This window comes from Nyctereutes procyonoides, unplaced genomic scaffold (assembly GCF_905146905.1).
Source record: "Nyctereutes procyonoides isolate TBG_1078 unplaced genomic scaffold, NYPRO_anot_genome, whole genome shotgun sequence".
Classification (NCBI taxonomy): domain Eukaryota; kingdom Metazoa; phylum Chordata; class Mammalia; order Carnivora; family Canidae; genus Nyctereutes; species Nyctereutes procyonoides.
Genome location: NW_026575126.1, coordinates 28,554,746 through 28,580,197, shown reverse-complemented (window position 1 = coordinate 28,580,197; position 25,452 = coordinate 28,554,746). Strand labels below are relative to the sequence as shown.

The 25,452-nt window shown below is 36.1% G+C and overlaps 1 protein-coding gene and 1 pseudogene across 1 annotated transcript in view; both read right to left on the bottom strand.

Annotated features, from left to right (window-relative positions):
- Positions 1-25,452, bottom strand: part of SLC30A7 (solute carrier family 30 member 7) — a 94,130-nt gene that overhangs the window by 28,285 nt on the left and 40,393 nt on the right. The window contains exon 8 of the mRNA XM_055340193.1: positions 22,291-22,426. Coding sequence (XP_055196168.1) covers positions 22,291-22,426 — 136 coding nt within the window. The remainder of the gene's footprint in view (positions 1-22,290; positions 22,427-25,452) is intronic.
- On the bottom strand, positions 9,482-17,570 carry LOC129519276 (receptor of activated protein C kinase 1-like; annotated as a pseudogene).

The following is a 25,452-nucleotide window of genomic DNA, read 5'->3' as shown; positions in this document are numbered from 1 at the left end:
ATTCAGAGCCAAAGTCATGAAAAGGTCCTCCTTTTCCTTAAACTTCTGGAACTTCGGTATAACATGTAATGTGTCTGGACTTTGGACCAAAAGCACTAGTAAATAATGTCAAATTAGTAAATAATTAGCAATGCCTTTGTTTAGGCAACACTTATAGTTTTTAAAGTGCTTTATAAATTTTTTATTTGATCTTCACACCAGCCTTAAGGAACCTTAATGAAAACATCCCATTCTGAAATGACAGAATGTCAGATATAGGCAAGATTTTGAGATACTTAGGCCAACTCTCTCATTTGATGGAAGAGAAAACCATCTCTGAGAGATTAAGACAACTTGCTCTTTGCTACACACTGGTAAGAGGCAGAGCTGGATGTGCCAATTCCAACGCTAAAGATCTCTGCACTACGCTACAGTGTCTCATCATGATTAAGTCTTCTAGAGTCAGAGATCATGTCATGGTTCTTGTTATTCCCAGTGCCCAGCACAGGACTTGGACTTTAATAAGTACTTGGCACATGTCTGCTGAATGTATAATCTATTTTAAAATTTCAAACACAGTGGAAGATTTTAAGAATATAGAACAGCCTTTGTTTGATAGGACTTTCAACCATTCAAAGTAACAGCTAGATAACAAAACAATAAAGGTTCCCTCAATTTAGTCACTCCCCAAAAGAATTCCTAACAGATAGAAGCAATAGTATCTTATCCTCTGTTCAAGTACAAGTGAGAAAGAATTGCTTAGGAAGAAGCAATCATCATTCCCAATACTTGATTTGCGATTTATATTATAAAGGCTCTTTTCTTCATTCTCATGAATAAGAAACTAAAACCACACCAGCAATGTAAGAAAGAATTGATTAAATGATCTATGATGCAGCCATAATGAACAATGGTGCAGATAAAAAAATGAATGCAAATTTACACTGATGTCTTGTCAAGAGGTAAGAACTGGGAAGAGACAATGAAACCAATGAAGTAAGAGGGCAAAAAGAGCCACAAAATACATAGTTTTGAGAAGACTGTGCAGGAATAAATTCACATTATTTTGAATTAAATATGGTAACACTTGTATTAAAAAGATAATGAGACCTGGAAGATCCTCCTCACTATTTCCACAACCCATTTGAATGCAGTTGCAGAATGGACAAAAGCAGGAGATGAAGTTCTTTAAGGAAAATTGTATTTTGAAAACAGTACAGAGGTGAAGACACAGGATCTTGCTTAGAAAAACCAGATAAGATGGCAAGAAATATTTATCACAACTATCAAAATCAAATTAATTATCATTCAGATTGCTTCAATGATCACAAGTTTTAACTCAGAACAAAAAGACATTGAGGTCAGTAAGAAAAATCCAAAAGGAATGGAACCAAAGTGCTGATTAATCTCTAGGTTCAACAAGGTTATTAGGAATCTGGGCTAAACTGTATCTGTCTAGTGTGAGTTAAAGAAGGATCTACGTGTAACTGATTCAATCTACGTGGTGTTCAAACCATAATATTTCCTCACCGTATAGTAATGGAGCTTTGCTTCTAGAGTGTGGTCCTCTGAAGAAATCCAGCATCCATGAAGGACACCAGAGACAAGTAGCAAAGGGGCGTCGTTAATATGCAGCAACTTCCCTGCCCTCTTAAATGAAGGAGTCAGTCCCCAACTATTTGTATTTTTTTATTCTTTCCCTCTTTTCTCTCTTTTTTCCCCACTCGATAATGAAGGAATGAAGGTCAGTTAACTGGGAGGAAAAAAAGGATATGTTAACCATCATAACAGAGAGACCATTTAAGTGAATGGTGGTACCTGCTTTCCAAAAGTATTCCTTTTGGGAAGAAAGGTAGGCAAGCAATTAACACACAATGTTTCCCAATTTTTTTTTAAACCAATTTGTTCTAGACTTTATATATCTTAACCCACTTATTCCATACATGACAAATTATGAGGTAGGTACTACTATTAACCCCACTCTGAAGTTGAAAAATTGAGGCACAGAGAGGCTTAGGCGCCTTGCCCAAGGTCACACAGCTAAATGGTGAAACCAGGATTTGAACCTAGGCACTTGCTTTTAGCAAATGCTCTTAACCACTGCACAGTATTTCTTCCAATGAAGTCACCAACATGGCTTTGCTAGTACTCACAGAGCACCTATGCCTATACGAGAGGTTTGACTTTACAGGAAAAGCTGATCTTCAAAGTGTACAGGAAGCCTGGACCCCAAAAAGAAATTTAAAAGCCCAGGAAAAGAGGAGTAGTAATAACGATATGTTATTCCATATAAATGTTTTCCACCAGCTGAGAGCTGATTGGTACTGTCAAAACTTGAATAGAAGCAAATCCCTGACACCTAGTTACCATGAAGGGCCCATCCTCAATGATAACTTCCAAATTCACGTTTGTGAAAAGTAAACCAAACATGAGAAATACAAAGCTAAGGCAAAAGGACCCTCATTAAATTGTTTACCCAAATCAAACTTTTAAAATAGCACTGTGAGAAGAGACTTTTTATTGAGTATCTCAAGGTAGGTTTCTAAGTGCTACATTATGTTGGATACTGACTACATGAAAATACTTAGTTGCTGAGATAGAAATCATGTTTTTCTAAGGATTAATTAAACAAGAACAGAGTAACTTAAGTGCAGGCTATAGCTAATGGAGGAGAGTTAGAAATTAATTACACACAAATTAGCAATGAACATTAAAATTGAAAAACCAAGAGGGACTATTCTTTTTTTCTTTTGGCGGCAAGTGAAAAAAAAGGAAAAAGTGTATGAATAAGTGTATCAGAGTTGAAACAACTTAATATGGTTTTGACTTTTAAGAACTTGCAATAACAAAACAATAAAAATTGTATTTTAAACAATTTTAATATTAATTCCAATCAATTAACATAGTGTTATAGTAGTTTCAGGTGTACAATATAGTGTTTCAACAATTCTACATATTACTCAGAGCTTATTGTGATTAGTGTACTCTTAATCCCCTTTATCTCACTTACCCCTCCCCCACCATACTTTTATTTTTTTTAAGGCTAAAAATGTCAATGATTCCAAAGTCAAAAGTATATTTAAAAAAAATATTCATAGTCTCACTTCTAATCCTTTCCCTCTGCCTAGAGGTAAACATATTATATTTGCTTTTGGTTTACCCTTCTAGAGTTTCTTTTGGAAATTTGTAAGAAAACATGCATGTTATATGTGTATCTCCTCTTCTGCTTATATTAAAGGTAGCAGAGCTACTTTTACACGTCTTAAGCTATACACCTGTATAGCATGCACGTGCTGCATTATCAAAGTGTTGCTTTTTTTTTTTTTTAAAGTGGGCTCCATGCTGGGCCCAACACAGGACTTGAACTCATAACCCCAAGATCAAGACCTGAGCTAAGAGTTGGATATTCAACTGACTCAGCCACCCAGGCACTCCCTCAAAGTGTTTTTTTTAGTAATAGATCTTGAAAATCACATATTACTATATAGAGGTCTTCCCTATTCTTTTATTATTATGATAAAACACCTAAGTTTACCATCTTAAACATTTTTCAGTAATGGTAGCATTAATGTTGTGCAAAAGATCTCTACAACTTTTTCATGTTGTAACAGTGAACTTCTATACCCATTAAACACTGTCTCTGGCCCTTCCCAACCACCTTTCTACATTGATTCTATAATTCTGACTACTTTACATATTTCATCTGAATGGGCTCATATAGTACTTGCCCCTTTTGGATTGGCTTATTTTGCTTAGCATAATGTCAAGATTCACCTATGTTTAGCATGTAGCAGCATTTCCTTTTCCTTTTTTATTTTTTAAAGCCCAATGCAGACACCTAACCACTGAGCCACCCAGGTGCCCCCATTTCCTTCTTTTTAAAGACTGCTTCATATTCCACTGTTATGTATATAGATTTTCTTTATCCATTCATCTGTTGGACGTCTGGGTTACTTCTACCTCTTATCTCTTGAAAGTAATGCTGCAATGAACTTGGGAAGTGAATATCTCTTTGATTTCCTGCTCTGAGTTCTTTTAGATGTATACCCAAAAATGGGATTACTGGTAAGTCTACTCTTAGCTTTCTGAAGAACATTCATATTTTCCATAATGGCTGTACCATTCCACTCCTACCAACACTGCACAAAAGTTCCAAATTCCCCATAACCTCATGAATACATATTATCTATTCTTTTGATAAAGGCTGTCTTGATGGATGAGGTGATATCTCATAATATTAATTTCCCTAATGATTAGTGCTGTTTGAGTATCTCTTCATATGCTTACTGGCTAGTTGTATACATTCTTTGGAGAAATGTCTATTCAAATCTTTTGCCTATTTTTTAACTGGATTATTTGTTGTTATTTGCTTAAGTTGTAGATTTTCCTAATATATTCTGCATATTAATTCTCATCAGTTATATAATTTACAATTATTTGCTTTCCATTCCGTAGGCTGCCTTCTTACTCTGTTGATTGTTTCTTATGACACAGCAATAGCTTTTAAGTTCAATGAAGTCCCATTTGTCTATTTTTTATTTTGTTGCCTGTCCTTCAGGGTCATAGCCAAGAAATCACTGCTAAACCCAACGTCCTGAAGCTTTCCCCTTATGTTTTCATCTAGGAGTTCAACAGTTTTAGATCATGTATTTAGGTCTTTAATCCATTTTGAGTTAATTTTTGCAAGTGGTGTAAGGTAAGGGCCCAGCTTTATTCTTTTGCCTGTGGATATCCAGTTTTCCTAAAACCATTTCTTGAAGAGAACTGCCTGCCTTTTTCCCCACTGTGCCTTGGCAAAATAAATTTGTCAAAAATAATTTGGCTATATATGGAAAGGTTTATTCCTGGGCTATTTGCTACATTGGTCTATATACCTATCTTTATGCCAGAACCACACCATCTTAATTACTGTTGGTTTGTACTATGTTTTGAAATCAGGAAGGGTGAGGCCTTCTTTCTCAAGATTGTATTGGTATTCATCATCCTTTGAAATTCCATACAAATCTTAAGATTTTTTTTTTTTTAAAGCAAAAGCCATCCATGGGATTTTGAGAGATTGCATTAAACCTGTAGATCACTTTGGGTAGTATACACATTTAAATAGTAAATTCTGATCCATAAGCAAGAGGATTCTTTCCCTTTACTCATATCTTCTTTGGTTTCCTTTAGCAATGTTTTGTAGTTTCCAGTGTACAAGTCTTTCACTTCCTTGATGAAGTTTATTCCTAAGTATTTTATTCTTTTCGATGCTACAGTAAATGGGATTATTTTCTAAATTTCATTTTTAGACCAGTCATTGTTAGTATATAGAAACACAACCGAGTTTTGAGTGTAGATTTTGGATTCTGCAACTTCACTAAATTCTTTTATTAGTCCTAACAGTTTTTTAATGGAGTCTTCAGGATTTCCTACATATAAGAACAAGTCATGTGTGAACAGGAAATTTTAATTCTGCTTTTTTCAGTTTATATGCCTTTTTTTTCTTGTCTGATTGCTCTAAAATTTTCAGTACTATAGTGAACAGTTCAGTAGTTACAGTGAACAGTCTTTCTGAAATTGGACGTGCCCACATTGTACTTGATCTTAGAGGAAAAGTTTTCAGTCTTTCCCTACTGAGTATGATGTTAACTGGGTTTTTTATACATCAATTGATCTTCATATGTTGAATTATCTTTACATTCCAAGTGTAAATCCCACCTGGTCATGATGCAAGATCCTTTTAACGTGCTATTGAATTAATTTTGCCTAATATTTTGTTTAGGACTTTTTTGCCAATATTCATGAGAAATAATCGGTCTAGTTTTCTTTTTCTTTCTTTCTCTCTCTTTTTTTTTTGGGGGGGGGGGTGTGGGTCTAGTTTTCTTTTCCTGTCATATTTTTATCTGGTTTCAGTACTTGGGTCATTCTTGCCTCACAGACTGAGTTTGAGAGTCTCCTCTCCTCTTTAATTCCTTGGAAGAGTCTGAAAAAAGAATTGGTGTTAATTCTTCTCTAAATACTCAGAATTCACCAGTAAATTCATCCAGTTCTGTGTTTTGTTGTTGTTGAAAGTTTTTTATTAGTGCTTCAATTCTTTAATTATTGGTTCCTCACTAGTTGTAGGTTCAGATTTTTTTTTCTTCATGATTCAGTCTTGGTAGGTTGGATGTTTCTGGAAATACATCCATTTCTTCTAAGTTTTCCAATTTACTGGCATATAATTGTTCATTATAGTTCCTTATATATATTTTATTTCTGTGATAGCAGTTGTAGTGTCTCTTCTTTTGTTGCTAACTTTAGATATTTGAATCTTTTTTTTTTCTTAGAGTTTGTCTACCAAAGGGTTTGTCAATTTTGTTGATCTTTTAAAAAAAAACCAACTCTGGGTTTTGTTGATGTTTTCTATTCTCTATTTCATTTATATCTGATCCAATCTTTATTTCCTTCCTTCTGCTAACATTCTAGTTTTTTAGTTTTATTTTTCCAATTCTTTAACATATAAAGTTAGGTTGTTGAGATTTTTTTTTCTTCACAAAACTAAAATGAGATAAAAGAAAGTCATGTGGATATGCTGAGATTTTTTTTTTAATGTGGGCATGTGTCACTATGAACTTCCCTCTTACTACTCCTTTCACAGTATCCTGTAAGTTTTGATATGTTGTATTTTTGTTTTCATTTTGTCTCCAGATATTTTCTAAGTTCCTTTGTAATTTCTTCTTTGACGCACTGGTTGTTAAAGAATATAATATTTAATTTCCACATAATTTTGCATTTTCATATTTTCCTTCTGCTAGTGATTTCCAGTTTCTTTACATTTTGATCAGAGACGATATTTTGTATGATTTTAATCTTCTAAAATGTTAGGACTATTTTTTTGTTACCTAACATGTAGTCTATCTGGGATATTGTTCCATGTTTCAAGAAAAATGTGTCTACTGTTATTGAGTGGAAAGATATATATATCTTGGCTGATAGAAGTATGGCCACTCTGAACTCTCTTTAGGTTCCTGTTTGCACAGAATGTCTTTTTCCACCTTTTCACTTTTAGTCTGTGTAAATTTGGATCTAAAGCCCAACTTTTATGGCAGAACAAAACTGGATCATGTTTTGTTTTTGTTTTGTTTAGAGGGCAAGGAGCAGAGGGAGAGAGAGAATCTTAAGCAGGCTTCATACCCAGTACAGAGCTGGACATGGGGCTAAATCTCACAATCCTGAGATCATGACCTGAGCTGAAAGTAAGAGTCAGACATTTGACAGATTGAGCCACCAGGCCCCCCATGTTTTTATTATTATTATTATTATTATTATTATTATTATTATTATTAATACATTCAGCCAGCCTATGTCTTTTAATACATGTGTTTAATCTGTTAAAGTAACTACTGGTATGAAAAGACTTACTATTACCATTTGTTCATTGTTTTCTTATAGTTTTTTGTTTGTTTCCTCTCTTGGTGTTTGAATTTTCTGTAGTGACATGTTCTGATTCACTTCTCATTTCCCTTTGTGTACATTCTATAGACATTTTCTTTGTGGCTAGCATGGCATGTGACAAGTTGTTTTCTCCTTGCTGCTTTCAAGATTCTCACTCTACATGTGATATTTGACAGTTTAATTATGATGCATCTCAGTGTACACCTCTTTAGATTTATCCTAGTTCTTTAAGTTTCTTGATTTGTACACCCATTTCTCTTCTCAAATGTGAAATTTCTTCAACACGTTCTTTAATCTTTCCCTTCCTCACTTTCTGAAACTCCCGTATTTGTTCATTGTTCATCTTGTGCATAAATCCCTTGGGCTTTCTTCATTTTTCATTTTTGACTCCTCTGCTTCAGTAATTTCTATAAGTTCTGTGTTCAAGTTCACTGGTCCTATCTTCTGTCTGGTCAAATTCACTGAGTCTTGCCAGTGAATTTTTCAATTTAGTACTATTATTTTTTAGTTCCAGAATTTCTTTTTAGCTCTTCTTCCTAGTTTTTATCTCTTTGTTCTTATTCTCATTTTGTTCCTTCATCATATTCCTAATTTTGTTTAGTTGTCTATGCTTTCTTTTTAGTTAATTAAAAGTATCCTTATGATGGTAATTTTGAATTCTTTACCTGGGAATTTATATCCCCCGCCCTTTTTTTGATTTGGTTTCTGTAGATCTAATTTATTTCTTTAAATGTATCACAGTTTGCTGTTTCTTTATAGGTGTTATTTTTTGTTCCTGGGATTTGTGCATCTGAAGAATCAATCAACTCTCCCAACTTTGTAGTCTGATTTCATACAAGGATGACTTTTTTTACTCGGTCTGGCTAGAGATTCTGGAGAAAAGAAAAGTCTTTTCTGGGTATGTGTCCTCTTTGTGCTTTTTTGCAAGTCCTCTTTGAGATTTGTCCACGTCTACTCCGGAGCTCCCCTTTGTGCGTGTCTGTAATATTGCAACCATCTCATCTATAGTAAATCCAGTCTTGGGGTTCCATCTAGTGTCAGTCTGTGGTACTGCAGACTCTAACGCAGGACGTTCTTAGGGATGCCCAAGCCAGCCGGTATCTTGTTTCCATCAGTACTTGGATATAAGAAAGAAAGACACTGTCTCTCTGACAGCAACCCCCAAAAGTCCGTTGGAGTTATGTTCAACTCCTTTCCCTCTTCCAGGGAGAATGTGGGAGTTGGGGTTTTCCTCCCAAACACTCCACCCTGTGCAGGGGTGGGGGTAGGAGTGGCTCTAATTAGAGAGAGAACAAAGTGTCATATTTCCTACCAAGACTCCACATGGTTGGTTTACCAGTAGCCTGGGGTGCAGGACCCTTGGAACTGGTTTCAGGATTTCTACAGAGATATTTTGTTATTTTTCCTGTGTTAAATTTCTGTCCTCCATGAAGGAAAGATAATCTAGGGCTTCCTATTCTGCTGTCTTGCCAATGTCACCTCTCTTCCCCCAACTTACCCTGTTTTTTTAGGGCTGCACAAAACTTTGATAGACATTTGTGTTCTATCCAATTTTGGGCTATAATAAAGCCACAAAGAATGACCTTATAAATATATCCTTTCATATTTTTTCCAGTTCATCTTTAGGATACAAGTATTTCTAGAAGTAGGCCTCCTTAATTAAAGATAAATGCACAGTTATGTATGATAGATAATGTCAACATTCTTTCTGCAGGGACAGTACCATCCTCATTTCTGCAGCAATGTTCTGCCTATTTTACCTATAGCCTTAACAAAAAAATTACACACACTTTTGGGTATTTATCCACCTCGTAGATGAAAGCTGTTGTCTCAATGTAGTTTTAATTGGCATTTCTTTTTTATGAGTGAGGATAAACTACTTTTATATGAAAGCCACTTGTATTTGTTTTCCTATGAACTACATGAACTTAACACTTTTGCCCACTTGTTTATCAAGTTGTTAGTCTTACTTTTTTTTTTGGGGGGGGAGCTCTCTCTATATTAGGGAGGTTAGCCTTTCACGTTCTAAGTGGCAAATACTTACCAGTTTATTATGCCTTTGACTTCCCTTTCAATTGTGTTTGTTTTTTAAAGTCAGAAAGCCAATGTTTTATTTCTAAAGCTCTCCCATATGCTTCTGGGGGATGGCAATGGTCACCTGCCACCTTCCCACAGGTTCTCTATATAGCTGGCAAATAGAGTCTGGCCATTAGCAGACCAGGCCAGAGAGGTATACTGGGGGAGGTGGGGGGCTCTTCCTTGCTGCCTGTACTGCTAACTTCCTATTTCAGTTCATCTATAATGATCTTGCCTTCCAAGTCCCAGATCTTGATGGTGGGGACCGTGGCAGCACAGAGCCATTATCGGTTAGGACTAAAGCACAGGGCAATGATGATGTCCCCACCATCTAGCATATGAAGGTGCTTGCCTTCATTGAGGTCCTACAGCTTGGCTTGGCTATCCTTGCCTCCAGAAGCACAGAGGGATCCATCTGTAGAGGCAGTCACAGTGTTCAGGCAGCCAATGGGACTGGTCTTCAGCTTGCATTTTGCTGGCTCCATACCTTGACCAGCTTGTCCCAGCCACAGGAGACAATGATGGAATTGTTGCTATTGGGTGAAAAGCAGACACAAGACACCCACTCTGAATGGCTCTCATCCTGGATGGTATATTTGCACACTGTCCAAGTATTCCACAACTTGATGGTTTTATCTCAGGAGCTAGAGACAATTGCTGGTTGTCCAAGATGGCCATACTCAGCACATCCTTCGTATGGCCTACAAATCTGCATGCGGTGGTACCTGTAGTGAAGGGTTCCATCCCAGGAGCCTAGGAGGGCAAACTGGCCATCTGAGGAGCTGACCACATCACTAACAAAGGGAGAATGACCCTAAAGGGCACTGTAGGATGCCATAGTTAGCCTCATCCCTGGTCAGCTTCCACATGATGATGGTCTTATCTCAAGAGGCAGACAGGATCACTGGGGAGTGGTAGGGATCTGGGCTACCCAAATGTTGTGGCACTTTGGGTGCCAGGAAGTGTCATCTGCTCAGTTATGGCAGTGGTGAGTGCAGGTGTCACTATGGCGACAAGAGTGGAGTTGGAGAGCTCAGAGACCAGCACCACAGCTGCTCTCACTGCAACCTTCCTGAGGAAAAAGAGCTGGACTTCCCTTTTGATGCTTCTTTTTTCTTACTGATTCTAGGTTTTGAGCCATAGTTATTCCTCTAATATTCTCATATTATAAAACAATTCAGACATGCTTTCTCCCAGTATTAGCAAGGTGTCATATTTTACTTTAAGAACTCTAATCAATTTGGAATTCACCCAAGTATGTATAGTATGAGCTACAGTTCCAAATTTATCTTTCTCTAAATGGCTATCCAGTTATTAGAAAGCCCATCTTTTCCTCACTGATTTAAAATGCCACTTTTGTTCTTAAATTTGTATTTGCACATAAATCTACTTCTGACTTTCTAATCTGCTCCATTAGTTTACTTCTTCAAGCACTTCACTATTTTAATTATAAAGGCCTTACATTTTATATTTTCTTTTCCAAGGTTTTCCTGGGCATTCCTCCTGCTTGTTTGTTTTTCCTTATAAACTTTAAAATCAACTGTTGGGACACCGGGGTAGCTCAGTGGTTGAGCACCTGCCTTCGGCTCAGGGCATGATCCTGGGGTCCTGGGACTGAATCCCACATTGGGCTCCCTGTGGGGAGCCTGCTTCTCCCTCTGCATGTGCCTCTGTCTCTCTCTCTCTGTGTCTCTCCTGAATGAATAAATAAAATCTTTATTATTTTTAATAAATAAAATCTTTAAAATAAAATAACCTTTTACTATAACCCTTCAGAAAAAACCTCTTAGTATTTTTATTTAAATAGTTTTAAGTTTATAAATAAATGTAAGAGTTAACATGTTTATGATGTTGATTCTTCAAAAACAAAAGAGGCTCAGTAAAGTCCATTTGTGTGTTTTAGAAATGTTTAAAAACTTCCTCACACAGGTTTTACACATTTTATACCATACACTGGATTTTGGTTATATATATTAATATTGTACACCAATTTTACATCTGTGACTGTACTAAATTACCCTTGTCATAATTTTTCCATTATTTTCATGAGTTTTACAGAAATAAAACCATAGATGTGATTAAAAGAATAATCTTTTTTCAAATTTTTAAGTCTCACTCTCTTGTCTAAAGTAGTCTCAAATATTCTCTTGTTCAATATGCTAATGATCACTAACACTTTACCATATTTGCTCTGTTCTTTCCAGTATTTTTTTATTTTTTTTTTAATTTTACTTATTTGAGAAAGAGAGCATGAGTTCTTTTGGGCTCATGGGTGGGGGGGGGGTTGGAGGGGACAGAGGGAGAGGGAGAAGCAGACTCTTCACTGACAGGGAGCCCAACTCAGAGTTCAATCCCAGAACCTGGGGATAATGACCTGAGCCAAAGGGAGATGCTTAACTGACTGAGCCACCCAGGCGCCCTCTTTCCAATATTTCTAAGACCGTCTTGCCACCCTTTCTTAACTAGGATTCATGCTCTGAACTACCAAACACACAAAATAGTTTGAGTGACTACTTCTGAATGCCACCAAGGATGGTAACATAACCAGTACTTTTCTAATGCACAGGTGCGAGGTTAATACTTACAAACAAATGAATGCCTTCGGGATTCTCTCCCAGAATGCTGGGTGAGAAAGGCTATTAGACTAATTCGTATTTATAAATGCTTTCACTATGATAGTCTTATATATGATTAAGAAATAGTTACTATACAATGATGTTCCCATTTGTTTTACAGTATAGACACATATACAAACAAGTTAAAATCTTAAGAAACCGCTTACTTTACCCAAGAAATATAGTTCATAAATTATAACCATTTGAAAGTGAAAGATGAGCCATAAAGGAATTAGGCAAAACCTTTTTTTAAAAAAAAAAAACCTCCATAATCCTCATGTATGATGACTATTTGAAGATAAGGCAGCTTCTTATATGTTTAAAAAAATGCTTTTTAGTTAATATATGTACAATTGTCTATTTAACCACAGAATTAATGAGATTTATTGAAATCAGTATCTGTTCCAAAACCTATATTCACTAACAATATGATTTATATTTTCAAGTATATAAATTTTCTTTTAATTAGTGCATATTCTTTCCATTTCATATCTCTACTTATGACCATTACTGTCATTTCTAAAGTCTGTACTTTAGTTTGCCTCTGTAAGTTGGGCTATTTTTTCCTTCAAAATGATAAGAAATAAATATATTACTTGAAAAACTTTCACACCTAACAAAACAACAATTTCTTCTGTTTAAAAGTTTTTCTTTGCATTTATAAATGATTATGGTAAAAAGGTACAAAGCACCACAAGGTGGTAACTGGTGAGTTGTAGAAAACTGATAAAAAAAAAAAAATTCTAGCACAATTTCAAAAATACCACACCTGAAACAAAGCTTATTTCTGCATCCTGTTTATGTATTTTTTTCCCATCATGCATAGGTTCCTCCTTTACATAAGTGAATCAAAAATCACACTACAGATCTATGTAAAGGGCACCACTTTTAAATAAATCACAGTGTGATTCAAAGCTACAACTAATTACTCAGATTTCTGCATGCTGTTATGAATTCACTTTCCATTCCAACACAAATACTAAGGAAAAAAAAGAGCAAAACAACTCTGAAATCTCTTAAATGTATTTTCAGAAGATAAAAAAAATATACTCTTACTGTTATATTCGATCTCCTGCTTTTCATTGGGAAACAAAATCCACAGCACAACTCAGTTTTACTGAGCAATTTAAAGCATCCTTTGCCTATAGCAGCAAATGTGGAGAGAAAAAATTTTTCTAAGAACTCATTTTCTCTGTGAAAATGAAAATGGAACATGGGGCAGCCTACAAGGAAGAGATGTCTATTTCCACGGCATGTTCTCAACTGAGGAACATTTAGGTCCAGAAAACATGTAGAGTCCTATTATTTCTTTTGCTCGTGGTGAACTGCAAATATATATAAAAATTAAAGGTAAAGACTTTATATACTCTATTTTGTTGAGTCTGTAAGAGTTTTTATCTATTTCCTAAAATCAGTTTTGGCTAACTGGGCAAACTTAACTTAAAAAACCTCTGAGTGATCTGCTTACAAATACTTCATTATCATAGGAACATTTAAGTAAATTAAGTTTGATTTCTTAACATAAAAATAGACAACTGGAATGTCTTTGTTTTTGTACTTTGCAGCTACTTTTTTTATTGCTCTCCATTTAAAAAAATTATGTTTTTAAGACAAAGTCAGACTCAAAATGGATGAAACATCTAAATGTAAGACAGGAATCCATCAAAATCCTAAAGGAGAACACAGGCAGTAACCTCTTTAATCTTGACCACAGCAACTTCTTGCTAGACATGCTTCAAAGGCAAGGGAAACAAAGGCAAAAATGAACTATTGAGACTTCATCAAGATAAAAAGCTTTTGCACAGCAAAGGAAACAGTCGACAAAACCAAAAGACAACCAACAGAATGGGAGAAGATATTTGCAAATGATATTTCAGATAAAGGGCTAGTATCTAAAATCCATAAAGAACTTATCAAACTCAACACCCAAAGAACAAATAATCCATTCAAGAAATGGGCAGAAGACATGAAGAGACATTTCTCCAAAGAAGACAAACAAATGGCCAACAGACACATGAAGAAAAAATGCTTAACATCACTTGGCATCAGGGAAATACAAATCAAACCACAATGAGATACCACCTTACACCAGTCAGAATGGCTAAAATAAACAAAGTCAGGAAATGACATGGCGAGGATGCAAAGAAAGGGGAACCCTTGTACACAGTTGGTGGGAATGAAAGCTGGTGCAACTACTCTGGAAAACAGTATGGAGGTTCCTCAAAAAGCTTCTATGTAAAGGGCACCACTTTTAAATAAATCACAGTGTGATTCAAAGCTACAACTAATTACTCAGATTTCTGCATGCTGTTATGAATTCACTTTCCATTCCAACACAAATTCCACTACTGGGTATTTACCCCAAAGATACAAATGTAGTGATCCAAAGGGGTACCTGCACCCCAATGTTTATAGCAGCAATGTCCACAATAGCCAAACTATGGTAAGAGCCCAGATGTCCATCAGCAAATGAACAGATAAAGAAGATGTGGTGTGTATATACAATGAACTACTATTCAGACATTAAAAAAAAAAGAAAAGAAAGAAAAGAAAAAGAAATCCTGCCATTTGCAAAGACATGGATGGAACTAGAGGAGATGATGTAAGTCAATCGGTGAAAGATAGTTATCATATGATCTCACTCATATGTGGAATTTAAAAAACAAAACAGAGGATCATAGGGAAAGAGACGGAAAAAACAAAACAAGGTTAAATCAGAGAGGGAGACAAACCATAAGAGACTCTTAATCATAGGCAACAAACCGAGGGTTGCTGGAGGGGAAGAGGGTCGGGAGGACATGGTCAGTGGGTGATATAACATTAAGGAGAGCATGTGATATTGAGTACTGGGTGTTATATAAGACTAATGATGGGATCCCTGGGTGGCTCGGTGGTTTAGTGCCTGCCTTTGGCCCAGGGCGCGATCCTGGAGACCCAGGATCGAATCCCACATCAGGCTCCCGGTGCATGGAGCCTGCTTATCCCTCTGCCTGTGTCTCTGCCTCTCTCTCTCTCTCTCTCTCTCTCTCTGTGACTATCATAAATAAAAAAAAAAAAAAAAAAAAAGACTAATGAATCACTGAGCTCTAGCTCTGAAACCAATAATATATTATATGTCAATTAATTAAATTTAAGTAAAAATTTAAAAATAGGGCAACCCTGGTGGCGCGGTGGCTTCGCGCCGCCTGCAGCCCAAGGCGTGATCCTGGAGACCGTGGATCGAGTCCCACGTCAGGCTTCCTGCATGGAGCCTGCTTCTCCCTCTGCCTGTGTCTCTGCCTCTCTCTCTCTGCATTTCTATGAATAAATAAAATCTTAAAAAAAATTTTTTTTTAAATAATAAAATAGAGGACTTCTGGGCAGCTCAGTGGTTGAGAGTCTGCTTTTGGCTCAGGCCATGATCTCGGAGTTCCAGGATGGAGTCCCACATTAGGCCCCCTGCATGGAGTCTGCTTCTCCCTCTGCCTATGTCTCTGCCTCTCTCTGGTATCTCAAGAATAAATAAATAAAATATTTAACAAATAAAAAATAAATAAGTAAATAAATAAATGTTGGTTTGCCAACATTTGCCAAATGAATGTTGGTTTGCCTTAGAGATGTTAGGAAGGAAGCACAATTTTAAAACTATATCACCCCCCCCCAAAAAAAATACAATGGCACCACCCAGATAGACCCAAATAATGTATGTATGTATACACACACACATATGCATGCATATATTATATATATATATATATATATATATATATATATATATATATATATTCTGATATTTTCCCGATACATGTAATGGGAAATATATACTTTAGATTTAGACTCTGTAATAATGAATCATTGTATGTGTTGCCCTGTACCTTTTTTTTAACCTTTGTTTTATCTATCATTGAATGAAAGACTTGCTACTTAATAAATCATTCTGAAACTCTACTGACTTAAAGTACTTTTATTTTTCATTTAGAACCTTTGAATGCTCTAATGCTGACCAAGCTTAACAATCAGTATAGTAGAAACTGAATGTAAAAAACAAATACATAAGAGTCTAGATATGACTGTAAAGAAATGCTATTAACAGTGGTAATGTGACCTTTAGATTTGATCCAGACTGACTTTTCTTTACCTCTTTTTTTCATCATTTTCCTAGTTTTCTGTAATGACTATATAGTATCAGAAAAAAAACTAAAACAATTTTCTTAACAGTGTAATTTTATATAATACTGCAAACGAAAATTGTGTGTGTCTTTAAAAGGGCTCATGAATAAAAGAAAAACACCAAAAGAAAACCCACAAAAATATTAACATAGTTCTCTTGGCTGGTGGAACTATGAGTAATTTTTCTCTTATCCTTTTTCTATACCAAGTTTCTTTGTTGATATAATTATTTCCACAATTTAAAAGATACTCTTAAGTGCATAATTTTCGTTAAATCCTCAGCTTCCTCGCTGAATAGCCATAACATGATCATGCTGTTTCTGAAAACTGGCTACTGCCTGAGGACACTGTTGTCTCTACAGCACTGCTTTCTCTCCCACACTCCACGTACTGCTAGAGCTTGTGGTCAGGTAAACGTCCTCACTACTATTTGTCTCTACTGATGTTTATCACTACTATTTCCAGATCTTTGCTCCTCTGACTTCCACCCCCAAAACATAGTTCCTTTAAAGCCCGGGCAGGCGGATTATTCCACGCTCCCCCCATCCTGACTCCAGCGCTGACTGTAGCTACCTCTGCTCCGTCCCTAACGAGTGGGGCTGTGGGCTTATTCTTTTTCCACCTCCACCCTCTTCATTACTCTCGGTTTACACACCCATGCGGGCAGTCCATCCAGCACACCTGGCCTGTCTGAGGCGTTTACCCGCATCCACCCCTGCCGCCAGACCTGAGACCAGCAGATGCCAAGTTCAGGCCCCTCCCAATCTGTGCAGCCTCTACTCGTTCTACTCATCCTTCTGCCAGAGCTCCGACCTGCTGCTAACTCTCACTTTCTCCTTTTTCAGCATCTACTACCACCTTTAAATCTCCATTTTCCACAGCCATGATCCCTGCTATGCTCCTTTCTCACTCTGTCAGTGCTCCTCTGAGGAAACCCCAAACCGGCTGAATCTCTCTGTCTCTCCCATACCTTTTATCAAGTAGCTGAGCAAGACCAGAGAAAAACCTACAACAGTGCTAGTGGTTTTCACTTTAAATTTATGACCGCAAGCCTCAAAATGGGCTGTCAGCGCTGGCAGGCAATCACACTGTGCCCTTTAGAGCAAAGGCCTTAACAAGTTGACTACAGTTGCTACTACCCCCACTTCTTTCCTTCCCGTTCCCTCCTGCAGCTCCTCTGAACAGGCTTTCCTTTTCATTATCCTTCTGACTGTCTTGTCTAAGTTACAATTACCAGTCACAGCAGCATTTAACAGGATTGATCACTCCTTCCTGTTCGAAACACTTTCTGCACTGGGCTCCTAAGACAATGTGCATTTGCGTCTCTCCTCCACCCATGGCCACTCTCCTTGGATGGAGTTACTTCCTGTGCCTCGCCTTTCAAGGTTCAGTCCTCAGACTGCTTCTCTCTACGGGTTCTCATTCTCTGGGAAAACTCATCCAATCTCATGGCTTTAAGTACCATACATAAGCAGGTGACACCCAAGAGTTTATCTTCCACTCCAACCTTCTCCCCAAACTCTAGATACTCTATACTCTGCCCTGTATGTTGCACTTCAGCTACCCTGCCCTCCTCACTGCTCCTTATCCAGGCCAGGCAGGTTCCCACCTTAGTGGGTTTATCTGAAGTTCCCTATACCTTCTAATCTTCCTGTGAACAGTCTCCTGCCCCTCTCCTTCACTATTAAAGGCTCTGTTCAAATGTCACCTTATGCAGAGGACTTTCCAAGCCCTTCTAAAATAGCACTCCCTTACCTGCTTCATAAAATTCACCACCACATTATATTATTTGTGTGTTCATCTGCTTTATTGACTATAACCTCTATTAGAATATAAGCTCCACAAGGGTTGGGTATTTGCCTATGTTGTTTACTGCCTAGCACAGAGTATGCACTAAAACATTTACTGAATGATTTTAAGGTATGGTTAAAGTTTCCTGGTTTATCTCTAAGAGGTGAGATTACGAGAACATTTCAATAGATAAGTTGTACATTTCAGTAATGTTTTGAGTCTTTTACAGTCAAATGTATTACTTTTGCCATCAGAACAAAGGAAAACAACACATAAAAAAGTCTAACAATAATGAGAAAGAATCAAATTATATGAATTAGAAACTATGTTTATGTAAACTAGTAAGAAAAACCTTTATAAACAGACCAATAAGACTTAGATAAGGATGATATATAGATATCTTTTTTTTTTTTAAGATTTTATTTATTTATTCATGAGAGACACAGAGGGAGAAGCAGGCTCCTCGCAAGGAGCCCGATGTGGGACTCCATCCCAGGATCCCGGAATCACGACCTGAGCTGAAGGCAGATGCTCAACCACTGAGCCCAGGGCATCCAGGTGTCCCCAACAGGTTTTATCTTGAAAGCCAACTGTAGTTGGTTGGTTGTGGCTGCTTAAAACACTATATTGAAAGGGACCCTGACCCTGGAGCTAAACTGGGTTCTACAGAAAAGAAGGCTGTTTTCAAGGAAAATGGAAGGGGTGATTCATGCCAAATAAATGCCACTCCATGGCTTTAAATCTATGTGTATACCACTTCCAATTCTTCCTCTTCAGCTGAGTTCTCCCAAGAATTCCACATTTGTACATCCCTGCCTACGTGAGATCTCTATACAAACATCTAATGAGATCTCAAACTTAGACCCAAAACAGACCTTTTGATCTGCAGTGTCCTTCAAAAAGAAACATTTTTCTTCCCCTAGTCTTTCCTTTCATAAGGACACTTTCCTTTACTATATTGCTCATGTAAAAACTCTAGAAATTATCCTTGATTCCTTTCTTTCACTCAACCCTGACCTAAAAATTTATATCCATAAGCAAATATTTATTAGGTTTAAGTCCAAAGCATTTTCTAACTTTATCTGTATCTCTCCAGCTCCTAGATGACTACCTCAGACCAAGCCTGATATCATGGCCTCTGATTCATCAACTCTAATAGCTTTCTAGCTGCTCTTTTTGTCCTCTTGCCCCTTATAGTCCATTATCTACACATCAGCCAAAGTAATTTTTAAAAATACGAATTAAATAATGTCACTTCCTCATGGTTTCCACTGCAATTAAAATAAAACCCAAACTCCTAACCCTGGCTCATTTCCCCAGACCTGTCTCTCTGAGTTTATCTCACTCAATCCACTCTCATCTTACTCCTTCCACTTCCACCATATTGGCCAACACTGTTTTCCCTACAGGACTTTTATACTTGCTGTTCCTTACAGAATACTCTTCCTCTGACAGGCTCTCTTGTAACCTTCAAATCTCAGTTTAAATGCCCCCTCTTCAGAAGACTTCTCTTATCTCTCAATCTAAAGTAGCAACCTAATCACTATCATCCTAGCTTCATTCTCTGCACACTACAAATAACTACTTGATATTTGTGTAGTTTATTAATTTGTTTGTTGTCTCTCTCTCTCCTATTACAATGTAAGATTAAAGCAGTATTGTATCACTACTCTGATGAGAGGGCCTATTTAATAAATATTTGTTGAAAATGATTTGTGCGGTTTTTAAACATGTTCTATTTCAGTAAAAAAGTTGGTACATGTATTTTTTTATTTATTCATATTTATGGACTAACTGAATGGGAATAGAACTAAGTTAAGAATTCCCTATTTGGGAACAGAGAAAATAATTCTTCCAAGGTTGAAAAAAACATGAATTTATTTTGCTTCAAATCTAAAATATACAAACTTTTTGCCTGATGGAGTCTGGTGTTGACTTTACAACAATGAAAAAACAATTTACCCTCATGGAGCTTAAGAGAGAATAAACAAACTATTTTAATTTGGTAAGTAAATGCCATGAAAGGAATAGTAAAAAGTGCTATAGGTATATTTAACCCAGCCTGAGAGGTGGACAATCAGGAAATGCTTCCTGAAGGAAGTGCTGTTAAAACTGAAATCTGATCTGAAGGATGAGCAGTTACAATGGACATACTTGTGGAAGGAGGGAGACAGGCACTCAGGATGAGTATTTTGGGGAAAGGAAAAGTGATCAAAGCCCAGAGTCCTGGGCAGCCCTGGTGGCTCAGCGATTTAGTGCTGCCTTCAGCCCGGGGCCTGATCCTGGAGACCCGGGATCGAATCCTACGTCAGGTTCCCTGCATGGAGCCTGCTTCTCCCTCTGCCTGTGTCTCTGCCTCTCTCTCTCTCTCTCTGTGTGTGTCTCTAATAAATAAAATCTTAAAAAAAAAAAATCCCAGAGTCCTGACAGCTCATTACATATTTTCAGGAAACTGAAAGTAATTTAACATGGCTGGAGAGAATATAAATTGAGAAGGGCAAGAGAGAGACCGAGAAATAAATGGGTAACATCATAACACCCCATTGAGTTTAGACTTTTCCTGAGGGTAAGAAAGTGCCACTAAAGAACTTACAGCAAGATAACGTTTCCTGTACCATAATCTTCATTTAAAAGATCACTGTGGCCACAGGGTGCAGAAGAGTCTAGAGAGAGACAGAGAAGCCAATCTCTTCCAAGCAACAATAGATAGAATTAGTATAGTAATTTAAAAAAAAAACCATTAGGAAGATCTACCTCTAAGTATTAGAAGCAACTAAAACTATATTATAATACAAAATAAAATGGACATTAAATATGCAAATAGAGAGATATAGAAGTTACCAAATCTATCAGGAGTTAAGCTTCATAAAATTATGTGACATGTAAACTGAACTTTCAAGGAAGCATAGTTAAAATTTCCAAAGATGGGGGTGCCTGAGTGAACAATGCACACTCCAATGTATGATACCAAGAGGGAACCCTAATGTGAACTATAGACAGGTGACAATGATGCACCAATGACGGCTTACCCTATAAAAGAAGACCTGGAAGGGGCTCCTGGGTAACTTAGTTGGTTAAGCAACTGTCTTTGGCTTAGGTCATGACCCTGAGGTTCTGGGGCAGAGCCCCTAATCCAGCTCCCTGCTTCTTCCTCTCCCTCTGCCCCTCCCCCTGCTTGTGCTCTCTAATAAATAAATCTTAAAAAAAAATTCTCCCTCTCCACACCACTTGTATGTTCTCAAAAGAAAAAAAAAAAAAAAAGATTTCCAAAGATGAATAAAGTTCCAAACTCTATAAAGGACTTTTACATAGCAGAGTTGCTTCCAAATACAAATAATTTGAAGAAACTTAAAAAATAATCTCCATGTTTAAAGTGTGTATCTTTTTAAGGGCAAGAACTTCAAAATCTATATTTATGACTAATTTATAAGATTATAATTCCATCAAATTAAGTGTATCTATCCTATTCAAGCATAACCTAAAAAATCCTCAGTCTGCCCTCTAGTTATTATTAGAAAGCAAATTTTATTGACTGTAAAATTATTATGGATAAATAAAACAAAGGCAGTCAAATCAAGACATATGTATATATAATTTATATATTAAATAATTCAAGACTGTGAAAGACACACATTATTCCATTATTCTGATAAAAATTAAACCAATAATAAAATGTATCTCAGAGTGTGATAAACTTGAGATACTATGCCATCTAATTCAGCAAGTATTTATTGAGAATTTATACAAACACACACTTTATATACACATCAGCACAACAGAGATAAACTAAGAGATAACTCATTCATCAAAATTTTATAAACCTAGATTAGGGAGACAGATATTTATATACCTCAAAAAACATTTTTATAAGACTTCTGCAATGATAATGTAACTTTCTAAATCAAATAGTTGTAGAAGAAACTTTAAAATTCTTTTGCATTTGGTAGTGTAAGATACAGAATAAGATTCTAACTATAGTTAATACATTTTTTATTATCAGTGTTCTAGTCTACAGATAGAATGTTGGATTCAAAAAAATCCTAATTTGAGTTAGAAACTCAAAAGTTTAATTGCTAAATACCAAAAGGAACATCAAAACCTAGGCAAGAAATATATAGGAAGATGAAAAGAGAAATAATCCACATAGGAATTTGTTAAAGGCAAAAGGAAAGTCAATACAATCATAATTCGTACTGAAGATCTGTAATTTAAGTAGCACATTTCTCACCTTTCATTTTAATACCTGAAAGTAACATATAACCCTTACCTTACAACTATGAGCATGGCTATCAGGATTGAACAAATAGGATCTGCTATCATCAGACCAAAATTTTGCATCATGATGGCAGAGGCAATTACACCAATACTCCCAAGTGTATCTGCCAGAATGTGTAAAAATACACCTGGAAACAAAGCATAATCAGAATTAAAATAGTATCTTCTGATCAATGAAAAATATAAATATTTCTTAGAACCATATTCCTTTTTAAAAAAAAAAAGATTATTTATTTATTCATGAGAGACACAGAGAGAAGGCAGAGACACAGGCAGAGGGAGAAGCAGGCTCCTCACAGGGAACCCTATGTGGAACTGGATCCCAGGACTCCAGGATCACGCCCTGAGCTGAAGGCAGATGCTCAACCGCTGAGCCACCCAGGCGTCTCATCTTAGAACTATATTCCTGATTTTATCCATAAAAAACTAAATACCAATCCAAAAATTGGGAAGAATGTAGATGCATTGTTTAGTGTTCAGTAATGAAATAATAGTACTTCTGGGAATTGAAATAATCTTTTTTTTTTCAAAGATTTCATTTACTTATTCATGAGAGACACACAGAGAGAGGCAGAGACACAGGCAGAGGGAGAAGCAGGCTTCCTGCAGGAAGCCCAATGTGGGACTCAATCCCAGGACCCTGGGATCACAACCTGAGCCAAAGGCAGACACCTGACCACTGAGCCACCGGTGCCCTGAAATAATCTTTCCTTTTTCAAATCACCAGGGGTTAAAATATCTGATTCATAAATTACAGCTGTTCTTAGTGATCCTTAATATTTTAATATAACATAAATGAGGAAGTACAAAAGTAAGTTGATTTTAAGCACATTCATCTCTGGTTAAGAGTCCTTAAGTTAATTAATGATTTAGAAGTAAAACTGAATTAGGTTGAAAGAATTGTTCAAGAAACTGTTTATAACTACAAATACATGTACATACAGAGCCCTCTGCTGGTAATTAAAATTATTACTGCTTGAGACTAAATTTCCTATGGACCGTAACTCTATAAATCCTGATATACTTATTAATTATCCTGAAGGTTTTGTTACCTAAATTATACACTAAGCTTGAATCTGATATGGAAGAAAATAGATCTGAATATTTTAAAGTAAATATAAATATTAAATTCGAAGGATACGGATACTCTGTCTTGAAACCTAGCTATAACATTGTGATAATATGATTTATAAAAAGAAATACATATTCTGGAAAATCTTTGGAACTTCCTAAGTAACAGGTGTCTCTTGTTAATGTTAATATACTTCTGGACCCATCTAAGGATGGGGGCTAACTTCTAGGAGAACCAATCATATGATTAGGAGGTTGGAACTTTCAGTCCCAGGCTCCTCTGACCTCCAGGTATCAGAGAATCGATTGCTGGTATAAAAGTACATTTTTCACTCCCCCTCTGGAATTGGGCATAGAATCCTAGTTGTGGTCAGAAGTAGGATTAGAATCAGAACCGATTAAATATTATCTATTTAATAATTGACTGGAAAAGCCATTAAAAAATATCAAGAAGTTTAAAATATATTATTTCTTAAAAAGACTTAACTAAGGCAATAAATTATTCAACATTTATATTTCTAACAGGTAAAATTTACTGTATAGCAAAACAATGTCTGTGAAACTTAAACAATGTTACTAAAAATAAGACACTTAAAAATAGCATTTACTCTATCTGAAAAGAAATGTGTAAAAAGCATATGTCTACTTTATATTTATTCTACTTCTTCATTATTCTCTGGACAATTAAAGACAAACCATTTATTATTTAGGCATAAAACACAGATTTACTAAAACTTGAAAACACTTTCTAATAATTTAAAAACAGACTATTACTGGGTCCAATAAAATCTTAATGTGCTCTAGGAAAATATGCTTCACTTCATCTACTACTGTGTAATTTTATATCAAGTATTATACCAAATATAATTCATCCCGCAGTACCTGATATACTTTTTGATTCGTATAGATTATTGAGCTTTATAACTATTCTTCAAAAAGCGAATGGCTCTGTTTCCTGCTAACAAAAATATTATGCCAAAGCATACTCAGAAAAAAACTCTTCTTCTATGGTATTTCAAATAGCAAAGAATTAAACAGACTAACAAGTGCTGAGACCACATTAAGTTTAAAAAATAAAACTGAAAAAAAAAAAATAAAATGAAAAAAAAAACTGAAAAAAGTTAAGAAAAAAATAAAACTGAAGAAAAATGCCCATCAAAGTGGATTGAAGGTACCTAAGCTTCAAAACTCTTAAGTGACAAGTGATTTTAAGCCTATATACTCTTTAGTCAGTGTTTTAGTAGAATCAGGCATGAAAACAGCTCTAAATACTGAAAGGAAAAAGAAAGAATTTTTTGTCCTTGATTCTTCTTTAACTGAAAAGTCCCTGACTACATCTTATATGCCCACCTGAAAGCTGGCTTTATTAGCAAGTATCAATAATTACCTAAGCCCTTCTTACTTTCTAGTAACTGTTTCAAGAAGAAAAGTCAGTAAAGTCAGAAGTCTAAACTAATATGCTTAACTTACATACAAGTTGAAAGCCTTAGAAGACTGGGTAGGATACCGCCAAAAACATTCTAGCCAGAGGTCATATTGAAGATGCTGCAAATAACTGAAAAATTCAGTTAACTCAGTTTTCACATATGAGTATCTGCGTGGAAACTTTAAATGCCAGACAGTTTTCCCATCCTTGAGCTATCTACTGGGCTGCAGCCACCATAAACTAATGGATACTCAGAAAATATAAAGTAATTTTCCTAACAGCTTGTATAAAAGATAATTAGGAAGGCAAATCTAACCACCCTTCCGTCAACTTGTAATGATTTCCAAAACTAAAAATAAACTCATATTATCAAGGCTAATTTATAGCATTGGATATAGATGCATTACATATGCATGATTACAAGCTATTTCAGCAAATGCTGTTCTGAACCATATCTATATATTTTGCAAACGGAAAACTAGTGACTGGAAGACACATTTAAGCCTCCGGAAATAAACTACTCAGTATGGAGGAGCACATTCATAGTGGTGGTGGGGTGGGTGGCGGTGGGGAAACAAGAGCTATACCAAGAAATAGTGGAGAAAAATAGGCAGAGTTTGGATCACAAGCTATTGAGAAAGTCAGATTGAAGTCAAA